General features: G+C 41.3%; 1 protein-coding gene across 50 annotated transcripts in view; it reads left to right on the top strand.

Moving 5' to 3' along the window:
• The window catches only part of ARHGAP26 (Rho GTPase activating protein 26), a 556,769-nt gene that overhangs the window by 342,296 nt on the left and 188,030 nt on the right, over positions 1 to 26,443 (top strand). For all 50 annotated transcript variants that reach the window (XM_081504651.1, XM_081504686.1, XM_081504653.1 and 47 more), the window contains one exon: positions 5,413 to 5,449. In XM_081504651.1, coding sequence (XP_081360777.1) covers positions 5,413 to 5,449 — 37 coding nt within the window. The remainder of the gene's footprint in view (positions 1 to 5,412; positions 5,450 to 26,443) is intronic.

Below are 26,443 nucleotides of genomic sequence, written 5' to 3' on the forward strand. Positions count from 1 at the left end.
TGAAAGTTTATAGAATTACTGTTATGTTTAAATTGGGTGGAAATTCTGTTCTTACATAATGGTTGTGTTGTTGCCATTTTAATTACTGCTTAGCTTCTTTTGAGTTCTTTGTTGATTGCCAAACTTTTTTTTCCATTGGACTGGGTGGAGGAGTCATATGAAGTTGTGATTGAATACAAATCTAGACTAGACAGCTCTCCAACTTGTTGGCTTTTATAACTTTTGGAAACTTATTTAATCTACATGATGGTATAAAGTGGAGGCAGTAGTAGTACCCCATAAGCTTGAGGATGAAATAAAATAATTCATGTATATGCTGAGGGTGGTGCCTGGCACATAATTGGTGATAAAAAAGTGTGGTGAGTAGTTACTTTTATGTTTAACTGATGTTTTAAAAAATATTGACAACTATTGCTCTGCAAGTTGATTTTAGATGGTCTCCTTTCTTTTAGTCCTTTAATTAGTTTCATTTGGTTAAATTGCAAGGCTAATAAGGTCGCTGTCACTGTATCCCTCAAACCACAGACCTGTGCTTAGCCATTTATCCCATAGAGGATAAGTCTGAAGAGAAGGAAAAGGGAGGGGTGGTGATGGTGATGAAAGGCCATCTTTACAGAATGCTCTATGGGCCATAGAATTTGTATTCTACCGTCTATGTTAAATGTTTTCTATCTATTGTCTTATTTAATTTTCACAATGACCCAAAGAGACAGGGAATATTAATGTCCCTCTTTTAGACTAGGTAAGACTGAGGTTTAGAGATGTGAAGTGATTGAACTCTATAGCCAGTAACTGGTAGAGCTAGGCTTTGAACCTAAGCAGCATACGAACATAAATCTGTCACCCCTGACAGTTTAAAAGAGCAAGCCTTAGTGATGGTGGATCCATTGTGTCACACAGAGAGGAGGGACACAAATTGTCTCTGATGGTGTAGAGCCAGCTTGGGTAATGTTTTGGAGTATGGGCAGGTAGTTCTGTTTTGTATTTCTCCACATGGACGCATAAGAGGAACAGCGGGGCGGGGAGAGTTTAGATGTTCCAAGCTACTTGGAAGAGACCTCTGAGAATGACAAAGCTTAAATGTGAATTCACATGTGGTTGAGATAGGAGCAGCAGTTTTAAGTGAATTTGCCCGTGAACCTATTTCTCCAGCACTTTCCTTTTGTGCAAATTATGATCCAAAATGTGATGTGGCCAAGTGTTAGTGCAGCTGTGTGTCAGAGGGAAAAGTGAGATTGCTTTGTCTAATTATTGCTTTACTTATGCCTTTAATTTATAAGTTAAAAAATTCCTGTGCTTTCTTGGTAAGGCCTGGATAATGGTGATAAAGGACAGCCGTGAAAAAATTCTGGGAACCCAAATAACTCCGCTCTCTTAATTCTCTAGGGACACGTAAATTGAATTGGCTCATCAGTGAATAGAACTGATTGCAAAATCACATCTTAGTGCAATAAGAGCATATGAAGGCTTTCCTCACCCTCCTTTGATTTAATTAAATTGTACTCCCATTGTTGCTTCTGGGTGAGGTCTCACAGAATTGCAGTACCCTGTGATTTGTATCAAAGACCTACTTTCCTGCCCTGGTGTTTATCTTCAGAATTGAGCCCCATGGTTCAAAGAATATGAAGTGTTACTTCTCGGTTAGATGCCAGCTGGTCACATGAGTTAGTGGTGAATGCTTCAGGCTGGAATCAAAAGGCATTTCCCAGTTTCATTTTCTGACTCATGGCAAATTCTTTATGCCAGTGACTCACCTTCCCTAGCTGCCCATGACATCTCATCACCTTTATCATCATCATCATCATGTCTTACGTATCACGTGGTTAGTGGTTAAGAGTTTGGGCTTTGGGGATGGACTGTAGGAGTTTTGTCTGGATTCTGCCCAATTCCAGCTGCCTAACCTTGAGCAAATGACCTAACCTCTCTAATGCCTCAGTTTTCTCATCTATATGTCAGGAATAATTAGGTTGGTGTGAGGACTAAACAAGATAATGTGTTTTAGAGTGCTCAGAGTGGTGTCTGACACATGATAAGTCTTTTGTCATCATCCTTTGTATTAAATCTGTTATTGCTGTTGTAATTATTTTATAATGAATCTCAAGTGGACCCTGATAACATAAAGTAAATCTGTAGTTTGTATTCTCTAGAAGTATACACTTGAAAACAAATATTCAGTGGTATGGATATTTAACAAATCCTCATGTACAGAGTTCAGCTGAAACTAGTGCATCCCTGAATGAAAGTACTATAGGAAGCCAGAGGGCCAAAAGAGACTTGATTATGGGGGCCAGGTTTTAGAGCACTCTGACTGAGTAGAATGGATGGACTTTAGCTTAAGTTGGGTTGTTGTGTTCGTGTGTTGAGTGATTCATTCTTCCTTGGAGTCATAACTCAGGAATTGTTGAGTGACTCATGTCACCTTGCATTAGTCCTTGAGAGTTGAGTTCTATCCTTTTAAGATATAGTCTCTTAGAGACTTACTTGAAGGCATACAAACCTGAGATAACTCTGCTAATCAATCCTAAGGCAGAAGCCACTGCCAAAGGGACCTTTTAGTTGCAGAAATTGCCCTTGTCTCTGAACCTCAGTCTGGTATTAGTGGGCAACTGTGAGATCTCATGGTTCTGCCAGAACAGATTGAGCATTTCTGAAGAGGTGAATTGCATGCCCTTTGTTTCTGCCAGAATGGAAGGTATTTATAAACCATAGACTACTAGCACAGCTTGGTAGTTGTGTGCATTTGCCACTGCCTAGAAAAGTAAAGGACAATTGGAACCTCCCTGCAGCAGCAAGATAGACCAGTACACCACCTTCCAGCTCTCTGTCCTTGGATAAACTATGTAACCTCTCTGGCCTCCAATTCCACATCCATAAGATGCAAACAACACTAATGCCTAATCCACAGGGTGGTTAAAAAGATTTGATGATGTCATGCATGGCACTTGGTAAGTGCCAGTGAACAAAGCCATTTCCGCTTAGCACTGTTCCCATACCAACATCCAGCCTGTGTGATGATGAGGCTGCTTCCCTACCCGGGCCTTCCTTGTCGGCCCATGTAGTCATGCCGTTCTGGCAGGCATGGTTTGTTAGCTTCATTTCAAACTCATTCTCTTTGGCTCATTTACCCAAACCAGACAGAGATTAATGGCCTGGCCTCAGAGTACCGGGTGGCACATGTTCCTGGCACCTTTGGCTCATTGATCGCGCCTCTGCAGTTTGGGGAATACCTCAGTGTTCTAGGCAGGGGCCTCCTGGGCCTTAGGAGACATTTAAAGGAAAGTAATTTGGTGCAAATTTACCTCCTAATTAAGGAGGGCTGAAAGCCCTGTTTTGTTTTGTTTTGCTATTCCTTCTGGATTTTGCCAGTTAGAAACAGGAGCAGGATTCTCTGGAATAGAATGTGTGAATTTATTGGGAGGAATGAAGTGAGCAGGGATGGCCGGAAAAAGTACTTGCCTAAGTATGGTCTCTTCCCCTGTGTTTGCCTTAGCTACCTGTCCAATTGTAGTGCATGCCATTGACTGTGGGTCACTGGTCTGACCTATACCCATTTGGCTCTGCAGGATTGTGTTTCTGCTTCTCTCTTTGCCCCATTCTTATCTCCTCTGGTCTGATGCCTTTTCATTCATCAGACAGTGGTGCTTAAAATATAGAAACCCCTTTTATCCTCATCTTTCTGACCTTCAGTATGTGCTTATGTATCTTTGTACAATCTTTGAGAAATGAATAATGATTGTAAAATGGGAGATTTGTCAAATTATCTGTTTGACCATTCAGAGACCTTCTTGGCTGACTCCTTCAGGTTATAGATGGGGCAGCTGAGATGCAGAGAAGGTGAGAGACTTACCCAGTGACACAAGGCAACTGGGGGCCATGTTGGAATTATTGCTTAGCTCTTGACCAGCAGTATCAGTAAGTATCAGTCTCACCAATACTTACTAGCAGATAAGAAGCCCCCTTAGGATATCATGGCTCTCTTTTCAGAGTTGCTTGGCTCTGTTTCTCTAAGGGTTAAATAAGTGGTTCTCAACCAACAGTGGCCATTACAATCACTTGGAATATCCTTTTATTTTTTTTAAGTTATCACCAACTTCATCCTATGCCTTTTCATATCTATAGGATCATAAGCACCAAAGAAAGATTTTGGAGCTATGTTTTTTTTTTTTTCTAAATCAGAGGCTTTATCATCTTACTTAATAATGTCATCATATCAGGGATTGGCAAACCCTGGCCTGCAGGCCAAATCCAACTAACTACCTGTTTTTTGTAGCCCATGAGCTCAACATCATACTTACAAGTGAACATTTGCCATTGACTCAGTGATAGGAAGCACTTTGAAATCTATTTAAGCTAAATGCTATCCTCCCTCTATAAAAATCCTGTTTTTCTGATTAGTCTAATCTGTATTTCAGAAAGTTATACTCCTGAGAAAATATACTCCAAGTGGTTGTGATGGCCACTCTTACAGTTGAGAACCAGCTGTATAACCCCTGGAAGAACCAAGCCAAGCATCTCCAAAAAGACAGCCATGAAACAATAAGATTGATTTTTACCTGCTAGGAATATTATACCTGTATTTTCAAAACTTACTCTATTTGAATTTTGTCAGGAAAAAATTATGAAAATTTGTGGTCTCTCTTGTTTTCAAGTCCCTGTATAATCATTGGTTTGGCTTTTGCCTCTTAGCCCACAAAGCCTAAAATATTTACCATCTAGTCCTTTACAAGAAAAAGCTTGCCAACTCTTCCAGTGTGTCATTGTCTGTTTTATGTTGGGACACATTCCCTTTTATGATTTTAATCACTTAAGGATTTTCTGTTGCAAAAGTAGTATGTTCTCCTTATAACATTTAAATTTACAGTAAAAAGTTATTGGTCCCATTCCGCAGTGTTAACACTTAACAGTTTGTAATGTATCTTTGTCCAGACTTTGCCATGTACTAGCTGTGAGACCTTAGTTAACCTCTCTAGCCTCAAATTCTGCATCTGTGTATCAGTGATATTAACAGTTCCTACCCAACAGAATTGTTGTGTAGATAATTGGAGATAATTCATGTGAATTGCTTAGTGCCGTTGCCTGCTGTGCAGTTAATGCTTAATGATTTGTAACTGATAAATTTTTTCTCCCTTTTAGTTTATATACACATATTAGTTCTTTTTTAAAGGAAGTATATGACTGTGTTTTTTTTAACAGTAAAGCTCCAGAGGTGATTCTCTGATGTGCACATACTTAAGAACAGCTGAAGTAAATATTAGGAAGTGAGTAATAATAGAAGGAATTTCCATTTGGGGGCCAGAATTGCCTTCCATTTTCTAGCACACACTAGGCAAAAGGAGAAGGTAATGGTTTTCTATAGTGAACCTGTTGGGTGGTATAAAATGCACACAAGTAAATGTTATTTCTGTTTTCCAGGTCTACAACTCAAACAAAGACAGCCAGAGCGAAGGGAGTAAGTATGTTACTTGTATACTTTTCCTACAGCTGGGCGTGGGCCTGGGCCTGGTGAAGTTGCCATTCTGGGGAAGAACCACCAGGAGGTGCTGTGGGCACATTGGGTTGGCCCCATTCCCCCAGTGCAGTCTGAGCTGCTTCTGCCCTAATATACCATGTCAGGACGGTCAATGAGCCTGATGGGCATGGCTGTGATGACATCTTGCACTGTATAACCCTTCACACTGTGCAAAGAATTTTTATATACATTATCTCAGTTAATCCTGTGTTGTCTTAAGAATGTAGCTCCAGTCACCACTTAAAAGTCACTTTAATCCAATAATAACCAGCTCCCCCAGTGCCCTGTCCTATGGGAAGCCAGAATTGACTTTGCCTCCCACACAGTCTCACTCAGAGGCCTGAAGAGGCAAGAACCATCTTAGTGGTCACTTAGTAACTAACTCTGTGTTCCTTGTTGCTGCTCTGCAGAGTTATGAGTGGAGACGGTGAAGTCTGTAATAATATTCCGTGTTGATGGGAGTGACCCTGGGCGGCCTCTGTAGCATCATACAGCACATTTCCACTGCCGCTGGCTCTGAGTACTCTGGTTAATTGTGGTTTCCAAGGACACCTGTAACCTTGTAAAGATGATGGGATTAAAATGGAACTGCTTTTGCTAAGTGTTTGGGCTGATTATCTTCTTGGTGCGTAGGGGAAAAAACAAATTCCTTCCACGTTGCTACCAGAGTACAAAGAAAATTCTGTCCCCTTGCCTCAGATTCGCTTTTGTAAAATCCATTTGGAAAAAGATTCCAAGGTAGCCCTCCCATGAATTCTAGTATTGTCAGAAAAGTCAGTAAAACAGTGCTGCTTCTTGTGGACAAAAGGATGAGCCATTTTATGTGTGTGTGAAATCCATTATGGGGCAGAGATTTTCCTTCTTTCATTCTTTCCAAAATGCAGATTTTATCAGAAGTTTTAAATAAAATATTAAGTAATTTGGAATGGTTGCTGTTGGTAGGTTCAGAGGCCTTGGGGAGGAAAACTATTTTGTTGTTTCTTTTTTCCCCTCAGGAATTCAACAAGGGAAAATTTTTTTCAAGTAAATATTCAAAGGAACAAGTCATTTTTTTCCCCTCTGTATCAGGTGGGATTGCTTTAGAATATCTGAAATCAACTCTGGCTAACTTGTCCTAAAATAGCAATAGCAAAAACAATATTAAAAATACTGAAAGAATAGAAGTTCTCAGGGAAATTCCAGAGAAGGCAATGGCAACCCACTCCAGTACTCTTGCCTGGAAAATCCCATGATGGAGGAGCCTGGCGGGCTGCAATCCATGGGGTCGCTAAGAGTCGGACACGACTGAGTGACTTCACTTTCACTTTTCACTTAACATGCATGGAGAAGGAAATGGCAACCCACTCCAGTGTTCTTGCCTGGAGAATCCCAGGGACGGGGGAGCCCGGTGGGCTGCCGTCTATGGGGTTGCACAGAGTCGGACACGACTGAAGCAACTTAGCAGCAGCAGCAGCAGCAGGGAAATTCAAGGTAAGGTAGGAAGAGCTGAAGAACCAAGGCAAAGCCAGACAGTTCCGGAGACTTGAGAACCAATGAGAAAGGGTCCTCTGGATGATACTTGCAGGATCATAAAGCCCTTACAGTTTTTTAGTCCTTGCCTCACTCTTCTGAAGATTCAGATTCCCAGGAAAGATAGCATCAAGATGGTCTCGCTTTGGCCCACCCAGAGGATAACAATGCACCTTGATCGATGGTTTCAAAAGTGCTCATAAAATGAGAGCATGGTGGTTTACCTGCAGGGAGATCAGCGAACCCCCTGGACATGAGAGGATAGATGCCATGCAGGCTGAAATAGCAGATACCCACCCCACGCCCCAGCCTACAACGTATGTCTGTTATAAAGGACCCAGAACTGTGGGGGTTGAGAGGCATATGAATGGAGACACCCCCACCCTGCCCCCAGACCAGAAGCTTGCCTGTAACTTTTGACCTTACACACCTGCTTGTCTCTCCTTGAGATAAGTGCCAATAAATATGAAAGATGATCAGGATTCTGCTGGTGGGCATGCCAGCTGGTTGTACCATTCTGTAAGGCCTTTAGAGCATAGGTACCGGAAGCCTTTAAAAAGTAAACATCCTTTGATTGATGTGTACACACTGTTGTATTTAAAATGGGTAACCAACAAGAACCTACTGTATAGCACAGGGAACTCTGCTCAATATTATGTAACAACCTACATGGTAAAAGAATTTGGAAAAGAATTCAAACGTCTACTGTATTGGCAGGTGGATTCTTTACCAGTAGCACCACCTAGGGAGCCCAAAGAATATATGCTAAAAAAGAATGGACACATGTATATGTATAACTTAATCACTTTACTGTAAACCTCAGTACTGTACTATGCACTGTACTCCCCAGGTACACAGTTTACTGTACAAACTAATATGGCATTGTTAATCAACTATGTGCTGGGCTGTGCTTAGTGACTCAGTCATGTCTGACTCTTTGTGACCCCGTGGACTGCAGCCTGCCAGGCTCCTCTGTCCATGAAAATTCTCCAGGCAAGAATGCTGAAGTGGGTTGCCATGACCTCCTCCAGGGGATCTTCCTAACCCAGGGATCAAACCCAGGTCTTCCACATTGCAGGCGGATTCTTTACCATTTGAGCCACCAGAGAAGCCCTATACTCCGATATAAAATAAGTTAGAAAGAAAAAGAAAAACTCCCAAAGTATTAATAATCAAAAAAAATAAATAAATATCGTTTGACCTAGTGATTTGTCCTCAAGAATAGACTGGAGTACAAAGATGTTTCTGTAAAAAAAAAAAAAGTTCACCAGAGCATTGATAATAATAGGTGAAGAACTGGAGACAATCCAAATGTTCAGTAAGAAGTTTATTAAAAGTATCATAGAATACTATGTAGCCTTTAAAAAGAATGAGAGACCATATGTAAAATAGATAGCCAACGGGAATTTGCTGTATGGCTCAGGAAACGCAAACAGGGATCTGTATCAACCTAGAGGAGTGGAATGGGGAGGGAGATGGGAGGGAGGTTCAAAAGGTAGGGGATATATGTATACCTATGACTGATTCATGTTGAGATTTGAAAACAAACAAAACAACAAAATTCTGTAAAGCAATTATCATTCAATAAAAAAATAAATTTTAAAAAAGCACTTAAAACCAAAAAAGAAAAAGAATGAGAGAGATCTTGATATATTTGCAGAAGCAATGTCCCCCATGTAATGTTTATTGAGCTTTTTAAAATTCAGATTATGGAATGGTGCATTTATTAAAATAAATTATTTGACTTGTCTAGATACATTGATAGAAAAAAAGTCTGGAAATACATTTATCAGCAAGCTGTTACTCAGGATAGAGGATAGATTACCACAAGACACTGACCTTCTACTTTAATATTCTTTAGACTTTGGAATGTCGACAGAGGGTATGTGTTTTTTCCATGCTATTAACAGGTAGCATTTATCAACTGCTTACAGTGTTTCACCGTGTTTTATGCACATTAGCTCATTTAATGTTCACAGTGCTGAGTGAAGTAGGTGCTCTTGACCTACTTTGTAGATTAGGAAGTTGAGGTTGGTAAACTCAGGAGATGTAATTTAATCTGAGTGCTGTCTGATTCTAACGTCTTTGCTGTTAACCACAAAAGATTCTCTACCTCCCTAGGAAAAGGGCAATGCAGAAAATTCCATTTTGGGAAACAGAGACACTTGAACATTTCGCTTTTGGCATCCTGTTACCCACAGGGCACAGAGAGTTGGCTGCCTCGAGTCTCCGATGATTCTTCAATTGCTTACCCTTTCATTTAGGAAGTGGGAGAGAAAAAGATGTTAAACATATTGACCACTTTTCCAGAAGCACTTTCCACAGAACTATTTTTCTAGGGTATTGCTATCCTAAGAGATGTTCTGTTCATTAATTTCCAAGCTGGCAAAACCAGAGGAGTGTTCTGAACTGGTGCTTCCTCCCGTCCTTTGACATTAGGATCCCCTCTTCCCATCACACAGGCCTTGGCTTCGCCTTGCCTCCCCTCCAGAGCACTGTCCCTTTTTTATTCCTCCTGGCAGTAATTTGCAGCTTCACTGCACACCCACCATAGCGCTCATCGTGACAGGAAGCATTATTGACCAGGGTCTGGTTGTTCTGCAACTGTTTATAGGACCATCAAAACTTTTTTAAAGGAAAACAGTCAGTCTGACAGGAGTTAAGAGCTGGACATCATGCTTTTCACCTCTAATAGCCAACTTCCAAATGTCTAGCATTTTCCTTTCTAGAAAATATTTTGGTGGGAGTTTGAGTGCCAACATTTTTATCACAGAACCAGAATGTTTGAAGAGACAGGTAGCAAAAGGGAATTCCTTTGGGGACAGTGCTGAATTTGTTGCTTTTCTCTTGAAGTTTCTCTCAGGGCTTACTGTGTCTGTGGGGCATAAGACAGGGCCATATATAATGTCTGGCAGCTGCTGATATTTTCCAAGTGGCCCAGTGCCAGGGAGAGGTTGCCAGCAGACAAATATATACATCTTTCTTTGCAGAGCCTTTTCCCCCTCCTTTTTCTTCTCTATTTGGATTTCAGGTACAGAGAGAATGATTTAATCATTCTCCCCGATTTGTAGTACGTGATCATCCCAGACCCCTCCCTCCCTCCCTCCCTTCCTTCCTTCTTGTGTTCATTCACTCATTCCCTTGGAATTCTCCCACCTCCTATTCCTGTCCTCCCTCACACTGTTCTAATGTGTATCTTTAAAGTGTATTTTTGGACAGTTAGTCTCTTACCTACCTGTGTTTTAAGTTATACAAAAGTTTGTTGTGTTCTGTTTCCTACTGTGCTCCTTCAGTGTTGTGTTGGGAGCTGTTCATATTCCTCTATATAGTTAACAGTGGCTTCTGTCTGCTGCATGCTCCACAGTGAGTAACACTGTGCAGAGATGCCCTCCACCTGTGCGTGCCTCCCACTCCTCATCACCATTACCAGTACCACAGTGAACATTTTCATACATGTCCCCTTGTGTGAGAATCTCCTTGGGGTTTACCCTCCAGGAGAGTTGCTGGTCAGTCAAAGGGTGTGTGTGTACTTGGTTTGAGGGAAGGCTCTCACCTTTGTGACCTAGAGTGGCCTGTTCACAGTTCCCCCAGCCCAATGTGACGATTTCCTCATTCCTGTCAGCTATTGACATTATATTCAGCTTTGTAATTTTTTGCCAATCTAGTAGATATAAAATGGTAGCTCATTGTTGTCTTAATTTGTACTTCTCTGGTAATTGATGAGTTTACTGGGTATCCTCTTCTGCTTTTTGCCTATTTGTGTCCTTTGCCCATTTTTCTATTGCAGTTACCATTTTTTATTGATGATTTGTAAAATTCCTTCTATATTCTATATATTAATTCCTTGTTGTAGATTTTAAATATATCTTCTTATTTTTCCATCTGACATTTGATATGTGTGATATCTTTCCTTGAGTGTAAAACTTTACTTTTTATAAATTCAATTTTTATTTTTTTGCCTTCTGGTCTGTGATTTTCAAGTTGTGTTTTGAAAAAGGCCTTCCTGACCCATGTTGCAAAGATGTGCACCTTACACCTACATTTTCTTTTATTGGATTCGTGATTTTGTCTTTCACACTTAGGTTTCTAACCCAGTTGATATCTATCGTTGTATATGGTGTTTCATTAAGGATTCAATTTTGTTTTAAAAAGCCAGTTTTCCCAACAACATGTGTGAAGCTATCTATTCTCTCCCTCTTTTACTTGTGATACCAGCTTTCTTGTGTATCAGGTTTGCATATCTGAGCTCTGTCTCTGAGCTCTTTATTTCCTTGGTCTGGTCTATCTGTTCTTGTGCTAATACCCCTCTGGTTTTAATATGATGACTTTGACGCAAGTCTTAATATCTGAGAGTTTAAGTCTCCTCTCTTTGCTTTTCAATGGTTGACTTAGCTGATTGTGGACCTCTATCCTTCTATATAAATTGTAGCATAAGTTTGATAATTTCCTCAAAAATTTGAAATTTTCATTTAGGATTGCATTGACGTGTACAGGTTAATTGGCAGAAAATTGACACTTCAAAATATTATTAATAATGGTTTACTCTTGAATGTTGTTTCTCACAGTATGCTTTACAAGTAACAAATACTTTTTTTAATTGAAAATTTTTTTATTGAAGGATAGCTGATTTATAGTACTATGTTAATTTCAGGTGTATAGCAAAGTGATTCAGTTTTATATATGTGTATAAAGCTGATATATGTATAAGTGATACATATATATATATATACACACACACACACACATAGTCTTTTTCAGATCCTTTAGGTTATAACTAAATACTGAATATAGTTCCCCGTGCTACACAGTAAATTCTTGTTGTTTATCTAACCTGTATATAGTAGTATCTGTTAATCCCATACTCCTCTAATTTATCCCTTCTCCAGCTTTTCCCTTTGGTAACCATAATTTTGTTTTCTATGTCTGTGAGTCTGTTTCTGTTTCGTAAACAAGTTCATTTGTATTATTTTTTAGATTCCATATGTAAGTGATATTATATAATATTTGTCTTTCTCTGGTTTACTTCACTTAGTATGATATTCTCTAGGTCTATTCATGTTGTTGCAAATGGCAGTGTTTTCTAAATGGCCGAGTAATACTCCATTGTATATATGTACCACATCGTCTTTATCCATTCCTCTGTCAGTGGACATTCAGGTTGCTACCATGTCTTGGCTATTGTAAACAGGGCTGCGGTGGACATTGAGGTACATGTATCTTTCTGAATTAGAGTTTTTGTTTTTCTGGATATATTCTCAGGAGTGGAATTTCTGGATCATATGATAACTCTATTTTTAGTTTTATAAGGAACCTCCGCAGTATTCTCTATAGTGGCCGCACCAATTTACATTCCCACCAACACTGTAGGAAGGTTCCCTTTCTCCACATCCTCTCTAGCATTTATTATTCATAGAGATTTTGATGATGGCCATTCTAACTGGTGTGAGGTGATACCTCATTGTAGTTTTAATTTGTATTTCTCTAATAATTAGTGATGTAGAGCATATTTTCATATACATCTTAGCTGTCTGTATCTCTTCTTTGGAGAAATTATGTCTTCTTTGGAGAAATGACTATTTAGGTCTTCTGTCCACAGCCCCCCCCCCCCCCCCCCCCCCGCTTTTTTTGGTATTGGGTTATATGAGCTGTTTGTGTATTTTGGAAATTTAGCCCTTGTAGGTCCATCATTGGCAAATATTTTCTTCTCGTTCATAGGTTGTCTTTTTGTTTTGTTTATCATTTCCTTGCTGTACAGAAGCTTGTGCATTTGGTTAGGTCCCATTCATTTATTTTTGCTTTCATTTCTTTTTTCTTGGGAGACTGACGTAAGAGAATATTGCTACAATTTATGTCAAAGAATGTTTTGCCTGTGTTCTCTTCTAGGAGTTTTATGGTGTCATGTCTTTATATTTAAGTCTTTAAGTAATTTTATTTCTGTGTATGGTGTGAGGGAGAGTTCTAACTGCATTGATTTACATGCAGCTGAAAAAATTGACACTTTTATAGTGCTAAGTCACCTCCTTCGAGCTTTGAATGTCTTTCCATTTATTCACACCTCTGTTAGCATTTTAGTTTTCTGCCTAGAAGTCTTCTGTATTCTTGGTTAAGTTAAGCCCTACATACTAAATTCAAATCCCAATCTGCTTTTTTTGCCAATTGTATGGGCCGCTCAACCATGGATCCTGCTGCCATCAGGAACCTTACCTGGCTTTGTTCCTGGAATGTGAAGAATATGCAGCAGTGACACTGAGTTTTCTCTCATTAGTCAAATTTGTAACCAGTAGTGAAGGGAAGGAAAAAACGGGAGTAAGAATAGCAGAGAAGAAGGAAGTCCTGTTTGTTGCTCCCTATGCTTCTTTATTGAGGAGTTGATCACACCAGTGTCAGTCATCTAGACAGCAAATGACTGTCACTGATTTTCCCCTTTGTTATTACAGAGAACAGGAGTCTTCCCTGGGCAGGAATGTTGCCACCTTAATGCATATCTCCTGAGTCTGCATGTCCCGTCGCATCTTACATTTGGTACAGTTGTGAGATTTACTCCCCAAAGGCTCTGTGAGAACTGGTTCATTCTCCTTTGAAGTGAGCCCAGGTCAGAAGCTGGAGGAGGCGCCAGGAAGGAACCTGTTCTCAGCCCCCTTCCTGTTGTCCTGTCGTCCCATTGGAGGGACAGTTGGAAAGCTGAGAACTTGTCGGAGAGAGTACACAGTCCAGTGCAGGAGATCCAGGGAAAGGCAGGCTGTTCTAGTGTGAGTTCGTCTTTACCACCTTTGAAGTTTTAAATAATAAATGTCACTGCCTACTTAGTTGTGGAAAGATTAGCTTGTTTGTGGAAATGGTGCCCTCCTACTGCTTTGCCAGCTGTTTGGAAGCCGACAGACTGAGATAGAGAGGGCTGTCTCCTAATCTTGGCTTCTAGTGACGTGTCCCTTAATGTATTATTAACTCAGATCCCATGGGCCAATCGGGTGGTTTCGAAGGAATATGCCTGATTTGCCCTAGGTATGCCTTCTTGTGCACTTCTGGCCCCAACTGGCTTTTCAGAGAGACATTGCAGCCATTTTCTTGCTTCTTGCTCATGTTGAATATGTTCCTGTGCTTTAACCTGAACCTTTCACTAGACTTAATATCTGTGCTTTTACAGATATATTAGTGTGCAGGCAAGTGCCCACAGACAGTTGGAATGGACTTCCAGCTAGGCTAGAAAGACTTTAAACAGTACCCTCCCTTCTCCCCAGAAGAAAGAAATATAGTTCTTCCTCTTTTATTTCCTTGTTTTAATCCCTTCATTCCTTCCAGTTTGTTTTTAATCTAATACTTTAACACAAATCCTTTTTATTTGCATAATGCTTCTTCAGGTTGCCAACTTGTCATTCACACTAGCAGTGAGGGGAAGAGCAGTGATCGGAGAAAGTTTGCAAAGTTGGAATTAGGACCTAATTTTCTGTAGGGTGTGGACATTGAATCTCTGAACCTCATTCCAAAGGTTTGACAGATTTGTGTTTTTGCTTATTATGAAAATAATATGAACTCATTGTGGAACATTAAGGAAATATAGCAAGGATTTTCAAAAGTTCAATAATAATCATCTATAATTTAATCTCTAGAGATACTTCTTCCTTGCTTTTTCTTTTTTCATGATGTTTTATGTTTATTTTGCCAATGTCAGTATGTATTTCCACTTAATTGACATACTGAACATGTCAGTATTCTTATTGGTATTCTGCTTTTAAAAATTCACAAGCATTTTCCCAGATGATGAAAGTTGTTTATAAATATTATTTGTAATGGTTGTTGCACGCTCTGTCATAAGAGTGCATCCTAATTTGTTGAACTATTTCCTGTCATTGGTCTTGAATGTCCTTTCCAGAGTTCTGCTTTTGTGAATGACATCAGAGTGAGCATCCTTGTACATCAGTCTTTGTACACATTTCACGTAACTTCACATGGGAAAGTCCTAATGGGTGAACTGGGAGAGCTGTTTCCTGATGAATACAATTCCTGGTGAACTAGGAGGGTACTGTGTGAGTGATGCAGATTATTCTGCAGGCCCACTGGCCATGAAACCGTGGGTCAGTGCTGGGCCTCTCTAAGCTTCTGTTTCCCTGTCTGTAAAATGAGGATAAATTACAACCCAACCTCATAACCTTGCTGTGAGCGTAAAAGCCCAGCACAGTATCTGGCCTATTAGTGAATAAGTGCCTAATTACTGTGGTTATTATCCTTTTGTTATCTTGTCATACCAATTACTCTCCCATATGAGGAAGAAAGAAGTCACTGGATTAGGGGAACCACTTCTGAGCGGAGCAGGGGAAGAGAACAAAGGGCAGAAGCCAACACCCCTGCTGTTGGGGGCTGGAGGCCACCCCGTGTTAATTCACTGAACCCTCTGGATCCTCATGACTGCATTTCTCAAAGTGGGGGATGTACACTGCTGGCGACAGCCCAGATCATTTTGTATATGACCAGACAAATGTCTTCAATTGCCCTTTAAATTTATATATTTATTTAATGTGTATTGACTGGGGACCGGCCCACAAGTAAACATAACTTCTCCCTGCCCCACCCAATTTTCTAAATGTTACTGCTTAGCACAGGGGTCAGGTTTTTCAGGAAAGGAACAGATTTCTGGATTTGTGGTGCTATTTAACTCTGCTCTGGTGGTCTGAAAGCAGCCATAGACAATATGGAAATGAAGGGGGTGGCTTTATTTACAAAACAGGCAATGGTGAGTTTGGGTCATTAACTACAAGTTTGTTAACTCAGCGTGATACAAAGATAGGTTTTTAAATATTCATCTCTTCGAGACAGCATGGGGTTATGGCAGGGAGCATGAATGTGGTGCGTGGATGGGTACCATTTGCAGAAATGCTTTTCACAGCAAGCGAGTTACAAGTGAGCAAACGGGCTTAAAGACTGCAAGGTACCAGAGCTAAGTCTGCCCCATTGCCAAGATCATTTCCCCTACCATTCTTCATGTGTGGGAGATCTTTACTCTGCCCTGCCATCTGTCATTATATGGGCAACCCAATGGGACTGGAAAGAGTTTCATCATCAACTTCCAATACCTAACCCACCCAGCAGTTTGCCATTGAGGGGCCATCCCTTGTTCCTTCTTAGTGACCCTCCTCCAGAGCGATCTGCAGCTCCTCACACATCACATAGGATGCTGGGAGAACCAGAGTCACACATTTCAGTGACTCAGGCTTCCCAGGTGCAGAGCTGTAACATGACCCATTACTCTCCCACGGACTTTGACAACACAACCACAGCTGCTTTATATGTTGTTTCTGTTATATACACTCGTTCTCTCGGCCATTATTCAGATTAGACTCCATAATGCTGCTGGATCAAGGCACTTCTTGTTTCATGAGGATAAGATTGAGGACAAGGAGAGAGATGGGAGGGGCATCATTACCTTTCTCTGTTTGCCCATTGCCCTGCCTCTGATTTCTGCATTCCCTTCATCTCTCTGCCTCAGCTTCCATTGATCATAAAACAGAAAAAGAGATTGAGTCTTGAAGCTCGCAGGGGAAGAAGGTCTGATGGGACCACATGGGTCACTGTTTTTAAAATGTTCTGAAGTCTTCAGCCATCACTAAAAAGCTAGCAGTCTCATGAAAGCAGCGAAGGACAGGAAAGCAGCTTTTCTTTTTTCTTTTGCTTCCGATCACCTTTGGCCTTTTGCTTTGAGAACACCCACAGTTGAGAGGCTGGAGAAGACAGCCACGAGTAGCCAGAATCCCTGTGGGATCAGAGCCATCCAGCGGCTGCCAGATCTCCACTGGTTGGTGGCTTATAAATAGAACATTTCCCCTCTTAAACCTGAGAAGGATGGACACATTAGTGGGGATGGTGGCCTGGCCTCCTATGTGCTGGCCCATGAGGGAGTCAGCTGAGTGCACCTTCCCCCCTCCCCTCCGGATTTCTCTCTATGACTGCCAGCCAGAGTTGATAGAAGACAGGCGTGCATTCCCTTCCCATTGCCCCCAGCCCCCTTGGCCCTTCTTTCCCTTTTTCCTCCATGGCAGGTTTTTGTCACCACCACTTTCTTCTCCTGAGCTACAGTAGGAAAAGATGGTCTCATGCTATATCACTGAAGTGCTGACCCTCTGCAGCCTGCTTTTCCTTACGAGTTGTGAGCACAGCACAGCTGGTTGCTGTGGCCTGTGTAGAGTAGCAACAGCCCAGCATGAGCGCTGGGGGCTAGCAGGAGAGGAAGGAGAAGGAATGGATTGTTTCCTCTGAGATGCTATTCTCTGAGTTCCCAGCCCTTTGGTTTGGTGACACCCCATCCCCCAAGGACATGGCTGACCCTGGTACTCCTCAGACTTGCCTGTATAGTCAGATGACTTTCGGCTTGTCCTCAAATCCGTCCTCTCCTCAGCCAGCTTTAGACTGACAAATGCAGCCCGTGCATGACTTCGCTGTGGCCTGATATCCCCTTCCCCTCAGCCATGTGGGCTCTGGACAGACAGCAGGCTGCCGCCTGGCAGGTGCCCACCACCCCTTGGCATCCCAGTTTGGGCTTCAATCAAGGAAGAGCGAGCAGATCCCTCGCAACATCCTTAACTCTTAAAGCCCCGTGCAAGGGGCTGTGGAAACAGAGGCTGATTTCCTCATTGGCACCAGGTGTGGGCTCTTGATCAGTGATATTATTAGTGATAAACATTATCATTAGCACAGACTGTGTCCCAGGCAGTGTGCTTAGTGTCTGACCAACATTATATTGTTTGATCTTTGTAAGAACCCTGTGAGACGGATGGTAGTATTGACCCCATTTATGGATGAGAAAACTGAGGCTTCATCCTAAGTGAAAACTTACGGTACTCAAGATCATTCCTTCCCACCCTAATCAGTGTTCAGAGTGTGCCCCTCTCATTCAGCATGTGAGATTTAGTGAAAGCTGTCAAGTACTGTTGTCCACAGTGGGGGGAGTGTTGAGTACTGGTTGGGAACATTGGCTCTGGAGTATTATTACACATGTGTTTGGAATCCCAGCCTCATGGCTTATTGAATGTGTGACCATGGGAAATTAATTTCTCCAAACCTCAGTTTCTTTATCTGTAAAATGAGGATAGTCTTACTGTCTACATCATTGGTTTTTTTGAGAGTATCAAATGAGAATAAACTGGAAATTCTTTAATCGGTGGTGCCTGGTGTTCTAAGCAGTCATTAAATGTTGCTCTCTGCTGTTATTATCAATAACATCATCATTAGCCGAAACCAGAGGCTATTTATATAAAGCCTGACACTGGATAGTTTCTTTCAGAGTTCCTCAGAGTGCCTTCGCATGCATTGCTTTTTTTGATTTCTACTATGCTTTCTCAAGATGAGAAAAAGGGTCTGAGAGGTGATGTATTCCCTCATCATACAATATCATGGTGACTCCAGGTGCAAATCTTAGGCCTCAGAATCTAAAAGGCATCTCCTTCCCTGCCTTCTACCGCCCTGGAGTTTGTTATGTCTGAAAAATAGCTAAACCGTTTCTAGGGCAGATAAGGTAGAGGATGTGTAGTTAGAAGCAGGGAAGGGATCTAGCTGGACAGAGGAGATTGGTTTTCCACTTGAAACAAGTCCGCCTTCAGAAAGCTGGCACTGATCTCTTTTGGTTGAGAAATCAGTGCACAGCCACCCAGGCCTCGAGGTAGAAAAGAATTGAGGCCACTGGACTGTAAGTCATTCTTGGGATGTCCAGAGTCCCAGGTAGGAGACAGATGGTCCTGATTAAGATGGTTCACGTTACCAAGGCGTGTGTGAGGCCTTGCTTCTTCGCAGCTGTCCTGATTAGACATTTTAAGGTAGACCAGGAGATTGCAGATGTAAAAACCCACAAAGGAAACAGTTCTTCCTCCCTCCTTCCACCCCAAGCTGGTCTGCAGTTCTCAGCCTGAACTGTGCAGGAACCCACCTGCTGCCACTTTGGCTGCCTCTGGCTGAGAACTGGAACATCTGAGACTGGCAGGTTTATTCCAACCCAGGCAGGGTTTTCATCTCTTCTGCTACCTGTTTTACTTGCTTTACTCTCTGTCCTTCTCAGCTTATTTTTCTTAATGTGTGTATCCAGAAACCATGAAAAAAGAAGATAGGTTCCTGGGTATGTAGTTGGCTAGGGAAGAAAACTCTGATTGGTGGTATTCATGCATAGAGGTCAGGGGGTGAATGAGATCCCTATCAGTGCTGTCTGTTCTGTGCCTCCCCAGCAGACCCCTGCACTCTGGAAGGTACCAGGGTTCAGTCAGCTGCTCCCCATTGAGGTTCCTGGAGTGTAGGAACTTCTTTACCTATTGATTTCTTGGTGTCTCTGCTGGTGAAAATGTGGGTGGTATTTGTTGCTTCCCTCAGGAAATATGTATTGAAGCTATGGTAGTGAACAAGGCAGATAAATTCCCTGAATGAGAGCAGGGACACCAAACAGTAAGCAGCAAACAAAGGGAGGCTTCCAGGTGGAGATAAGGGCTATGAGGAAGTAAGAACAAAGGGATAGAGAGTTACAAGGGAAAGGTGGCTATTTTATATTTAATTTATTTTTTACTGAAGTATAGTTGATTTTACAGCAGGGCCTTGTTGTGTATCCATCCTATATGTAACAGTTTGCATCCACTAACCCCAAACTCCCAGTCCATCCCTCTCTTGATTTGTGGCTGTTCTAGATACCAGGGGCAGAGGAGGCCTCCTTGAAGAAATGACATTTAAGGAGAAACCTGAACAAACCTAGAGAGGGTGGCATGTCAGGAACTGGCAGGGAAACAAGCACGTACAGAGGCCCCTGCAGTGGAGAAGCTGAACTAGCCATGTTTAAGGAGTATCAGGAAGGACCCTTGTGATTGGACTGGCAGAGACCAGAGGGAGAGTGTTCAGGTAGACTGAACCATGTGAGGCTGTGGTCAGGAGGTAGGATTGCGTTTTAAGTGTCATGAGAAGTCCCTGGCGGGTTGTGATCAGGCAAGTGACATGAGCCAATGTATATTTTTAAAAGATGACTCTGACTGCCAGCAGAGAATACACTGTAAGAGGCAAAAGGAGAAACAGTTGAGAGGCTATGGGAGCAGTCCAGGCAAAAGATGATGGTAGCTTGGACCAAAGTGTTAGTAACAGAGATAATGAGAAGTAGCTGGATTCTAGGTTTAAGTTATTGCTGATGGGACTGGCTAATGGACTGGATGTGGGGTGTGAGAGATGGCAAGGAATCAAGGATGACTATTGAAATAGGACAGCTTGCTGATAGAATGTGGTACCCTTCCATCTTGTCCTTTCAGCCAGGTTGAAGGTGGTGCCTGGGCTGGTACAGATTAGGACAGTAGCTCCCAAATGTGTTGTTTGTCTCCTTCGTTATTTTTTAACATGTGTATATGCCCCCTGTAATACTATTTATGTACTATTTTTTAAAATCAATTTGCTCTTCTTAAACTACATTTATTTTAAAAATGCATCATACTTTGTGAGATAGAACAATAAATTTCTAGTACTTATTAAGGTAAGTGTGTAACTATTGCAAATATTTATTTGTGAACTACTTGGAATCATTTCATATACCCTGATGGCACAAGACAACATTACACTTTGAGGTACACAGCACTGGTGAATCTTTATTATTGGATGAGGAATGTGGAGTAGATATCACCCATTAACTAATAGTCAATAATCATTTGTAGTGGTCTTTAGTGATAATAATTTTAGTCACTTGGTGTACAGTACAGTGTTATCCATCCCACATGTGATTCTCATACCTGCTGAAGCATATCCTTTGGGAGGCACCCAGAATCTGCATTGAGGAAGCATGCCCGAGTCTGTTCCCTAGGTTTGGGACCTGCTTCTGCAGTAGAAAGGGCAGAATCCAGAAAATAGGACTCCAGCCCTGGTCCTTCTCTGACTAACTGTGTGAACTCCATCAGAGGAACAGGGAATAGAAGAGAATGAGCTCTGGAGCCAGACCAAGTTAGAATCCCAGTTCCACTGCTCATGAACGCCATAATCCTACAGAAGTTCCTTAACCTTGTTTGATCCAAGGTTTCCTGCCTGCTAAGCAGGGCTGGTGATAATGATAATGGTGATGATATGGTGCAATTAAGTGCCTACTCCAGAGCAACACTGTATGCGAAGTGTTACTACTGCCATCATCATTGTTGGTACCACTTAACATCATGAGCCTGGCTTTTCTCATTATAAAAACTTAACAGATATATTGGAAAAGTCAAATAAACTATAAGCTATTAATTTATTCTATAAATAGTATTGTATTATCCTTCATTATACTTACTAGTGTGGAAACACAGCAAGATGTTTTTAGTAAGAATAGTAGCAATATGTACCCCCATGAGATTACAGCAAGGTTAACATGCACTTGGATATGAAGAGTATTTCATCAACTGGAAAGTTTGATTCAAGTATTACAATGTAGTTAGTATATCCTAATAATCATAGTACTGGCAATGACCATTTACCAAATACTAGCTAAGTCTCAGTTGCTGTGCATTTCATTTGACCTTTGTAGCATTAAAGTGAGTTACCACACCACACAGGTGAGGAAGGTGAAGCTTCTTGCCTAAGAACATAATGGTCAGAGGTGGCAGAGACAGGAGTCTAAGCCAGGTCTGTCTGGCCTTAAAACTCATTGTTCTCTTTCCAGTACATACAACTTCTGTCTGTGTTACTTCAGTTAATATTAAAGTTCACTCACATTCCCTGAGTACCTACCAACCAGGGAACAGAATAGAGGGCAGTTGGCAGTGAAGTGAAATGGGTCACAGGTATGGGGAGCTGATCTGGGATTAAAACTGGCTCTGGGTAATTGCCAAAGTAGAGAACTCGCACCTTTCCTGGACCCCACTGCAAGCTTCACAGCCAGGAAGCCCTGGCAACTCTGGGGCTTCACATGCTGAGGAAAAGGATGTAAGCCCCTCTGAGTGTGTGAGCCAACTGGAAATCTCTTCTCCAGATGGGATTTTGTATTCAATTCAGTGTGGGTGTTTTTCTTCATGGCTTTTAATGGTGCTGAAATTGATTAAATTCAGAAGGAGTGAGGCAGGCCAGGCTTTAAAGAGCAAATCACATAGGGAAAGTGAGTAAATTTCTGTGGTGAGAACGTGCCCCAGGAACTGTCCATAAAATGGTGGGCTGGTCTCTGCAACTCTAGACAGCTTCCTGTATCCATCAGCATTAGAAACACAGCAGGGACTTCCTTTACCTCAGTTCTCTTGTTTTTATTTCCAGCAAATTCCATTTCTCCCATAAAAAAGAAAAAAAAACTTGAAAGGTATTTTTTTTATCAAAGAAAAGTTAAATAAAGAAAAAATCTGCCGAACACCAGCTTTAGGAAACTGTTAATTCCATCTAATTCACACTGAGCCTAATTCAGGTAAGTCAGTTCCTCTCCTTTTGAGGAGTTGTGTTCTAGGCATTGACGAACTTCTGTTCTGGACAAAGACTATTTTGCTTTCTTACTCCGTGAACATGGTTAAAATTAGAAATAACTTGGCAGCTGACAGTGATGACCCCAGTGGGGTCTCAGAGGAAGCCAGTGTGGTTGGGATGCTGAGACCTGGGGGAGGGCTATGAGAGGAAGCTGGAGCCAGACCATGCGAGGCTGTGTGGACCATGTTCGGGGCCAGGGTTATGCTTCCAAGAGCAGTGGGGTGCCATTAAATGATTTTAGACAGAGAGGTGATGTGGTCTGGTTTTGTCAAGGTCATGGGGGCTGCAGGGTTGAGGGGCAGGGTTGAAGGCAGATTGGAGGGAGCCAGAGGAGGTGTGAGCCAAGGAGACCAGTTAGGAGGGCCTTGCAGCTATCCTGGTAACAGATGAGGGGTCCAGGACCAGGGTGATGTGGTGAAGGCAGAGAGAACTAGATAAAATTGAGATGCATTAGGGGGTAAAACTAAGGTGAATAATTTGGATGTGGGAAATAAGAAAGAAGGGAAGTGCTAAGGATTAAGTTCATGATTTTATTGTAGTTTTCACTCTTTACCATCACCTACATGCTTCTTCTTCTTCTTCTTTTTTTTAAAGGCCAAGGAAAGCTTCATATAAGGTAACATGAGGTACCAGAAGCTGCAGAACAGGGCATTGAAGGTTATGCTAAAATCCACGTGTATACCTGACCCACTAGCCTCCTTCTTTTAAACAATTTGACTGATCCTTTAAGTATATTGCTGTTTTAAGCCCATTGCAGTAAAGCAGTAAGTTCCTGGATCTAACCTGCTTCCCTCCTCTCAGAGTTGGGCATGGTAAGCAGAGACCAAATATTCTGCTAGGCATCCTCCTCCCGCTTTGGCCCTAAGAATCTCCAGGTTGACTGAGGGTCAAACTGCCTGTCCCATGTCCTTCTGTTCCCATAAAACTTTAAGAAAATAGCTTTGTGTGACCCTGGCCCTTAACTTCCTCTAAAAACAGACAAATAATGCCTCAAAAGTTGACATGACAGTTAAGAGGATGACCCTTTTCTAACTTGGCAGGTCAGCCTGGGTGTTTGGTGTGAGCTCTGTGAATATTCATTATCTGACAACTGTTTGGCCTGCCTTTTGCATAAACCTGGGCAGAGCTGAACTCATGGCTGAGAGAGGAAGGTAAGCCAGTCCAAGCCTTAGCTGCCAGACGGTGAGTGTCTGGCCCAGGAGGTACCGGCCCTGCAACAACTCATTGCCAGTCAAATTAAGGGAATAATGCAAGCCTAGTAGATATTTAATGAGAGATTATTTCTGGAGATTATAAGGATACAGCAATTGCAAATAAATCCCTGACCTTTTCTGAGCCTGGGCTCAGTAAAAGAGCTGAATCACCTGCTTGAAGGGATTAAGGACAGCCACTTCCATCTGGCAGGCTGCTCAGACTTTTTCTGTCATTAGCAAACTCTGCTCGGTGGTGATGGTGTTCTAAACCTGATAGTGGGAACTGAATTTTCCGAATAGGAGATCTCAATTAACTTAGATTATGTATCTGCTAGACAGTGATCAGGACTAATGATCTGATTATGGATTCACTGTAGTCCCTGTCACATCGGTGGTACTCAGTGCACGTTAAATAGTAAAGAAATTGTTCATCATCAGTAACCTAATCACAATGTCAGCAGGAAACTCAGACTGGTGAGAATAGAATTCAAACCTGTGTGTGTGTGTGTGTGTGTGTGTGTGTGTGTGTGTGTGTGTTTACCAGAGATAGAGAGATACAGGGAAGTGCCAGGGTAGGGGGCAATGTAATAATTTATACCAGTTACAGTTTAGAGATTTACAACAGTGATAGTTAAAGTGTTTTTCATGAGTTCCTTATTAGGACTGTTGTTTGATATTAATTCCATTTCTTAACACAGTTTTGTTTATGAAACTGTAGTAATTATCATCAGTATGCAACTTGAACACATTAGAGGCCTATAGTGTTACCTTGAGCTCTTAGCATTTGACTTGGCAATATATGAATTTGTTATATGCATTTGAACTTAGACAACTAATAAATACTGATATGGTTACATGAGTAATGCCTTTATGTGTAACATCTGTGTAAGATTTATTTCATGAAAAAGGTTTTGCTGATATAAAACGAATTGGGGAATTTCTAATTCTGGAAAAACCAAAGAAGGAACATTTACTCAGAGATTTTGGGTGGGGGGCATTTTTCTTTGCCATTTTCCAAAAGACATAAGTGTAATTAGTGTGGGTTAGGGGAATTTAGTTTTTTTCTGAATATACTTGGGGGATAGCATTGTATTCTTTTCCATTAGCTATTACCTACTTAGGGAAGGAGCCAACTTCCCACAGTTCCATGAGGAAAGGTCGAAGACTGGTTTGTCTCTGCAGGGTTCTATCTAGCTCTGTCCATGTTTTCCAGGAGTTGGGCTAGTGGCTTTATGAGCATGCATCTTCTGGCCACTGGGGTCATCACTGTCAGCTGCCAAGTTATTTCTAATTTTAACCATGTTCACGGAGTAAGAAAGCAAAATAGTCTTTGTCCAGAACAGAAGTTCGTCAATGCCTAGAACACAACTATGTTCACAAACCTACCCTTAAAATTTCCAAATTTGGAATCCATCTCAGCAACTCCCCAGAGCACTGTCCACAACTTCAGTCCTTTCTCTCCCAAACTTCCTTGACTGTCATCCCTGTGCAAGAATCCTCCTAACCACCTCTCAAAAGAAGAACCAAAAGGCTTCAAATGACTATTGAATCATGTTATGGACATTTAGGAAACATCCTTAAATATAGAAAATAATTTCCCCTCTGACAAATACTTGCCAGTAGGCTCTATTCTGACTACTGTATAAAGGAATGAACATTCTCCCGTACACATGAAAAGGTGCCCAGCACCACTAGTCATTAGGGAAATGCAAGTAAAAACCACAGTGAGATACCATTTCACATCCAGAATGGCAGTGATTAAAAAGACAATAACAAACGTTGGTAAGGACCGGGAGAAATTGGAACTTTCATATGTCACTGGTGGGAATGTAAAGTGGTCCAGCACTTTTAGAAAGCAGTTTGGCATTTCTTCATAAAGTTAAGCATAGAGTTACCATATAACCTAGCACTTCTAACCTTGGACACATAATGAACAGAAATGAAAATATATGTTCACACAAAGATTTGTACACCGGTGTGTTCCTAGTAGCATTATTCATAATAGCCAAAAAGCAGAAACGGTAACTGATGAATGGATAAATGAAATGTGGTATATCCAGGCAATGAAATGTTATTTAGTCATAAAATGGAGTAAAGTGTACTGATGCTGCCTTGTAGAGAAATCTGGAAAGCATTATACTAAGTGAAAGAAACTAGATACAAAAGACCACATATTATGTGATTGCTTGTACATGAAATGTCCAGAATAGGTAAGATTTTCTGGTTTCTAGGAGCTGAGGGAGGAGGGAAATAGAGAGTTACTGTTAATGTGTATAAGGTTTTTCATGGGAGTATTGAAAATGTTATGTAGAGAATGGTGATTGATTCATGACTTTGAAATATACTAGAAATTAATGAATTGTAAGTTTTAAATGAGTGAACACTACAGGATATGAATTACATCTTAGTGAGTTGTCATTTTTAAAAAATCTTGCTTTGATTCCAGTAGATATTTAGACTATGTATTATAGTTTGTCATAAAATTTGAGAAAACTCAATGCTATGAGTTGAGCTCCATTTGGAAGAATGATCCTTTTCTGAGTCAGAAAGCTATATACAACACAATTTGCAGAGTAAACACTCGGTTCATACTAGAAGAAGCAAGGGATTGAATTAGTAGACACTTTGTAGCTTTAAGAGAATAAGAACAATGGTTTGTATAGCAAGTGCTCTCCAGGAAGAAAAACATCATTCCATCCCCCCCCCCCCTTTCTGGTATTTTATTTACTATCCTAGAGATAGTAAGTATGTTTAATAATAAGTAGCACAAAGTGATATGTACACATGTAAGAGCTGAAGCGGGTTCTCTTTGGAAAGA

The sequence above is a fragment of the Giraffa tippelskirchi genome, chromosome 6 (assembly GCF_054371585.1).
Source record: "Giraffa tippelskirchi isolate mGirTip1 chromosome 6, T2T-mGirTip1v1.2.pri, whole genome shotgun sequence".
Lineage (NCBI taxonomy): Eukaryota > Metazoa > Chordata > Mammalia > Artiodactyla > Giraffidae > Giraffa > Giraffa tippelskirchi.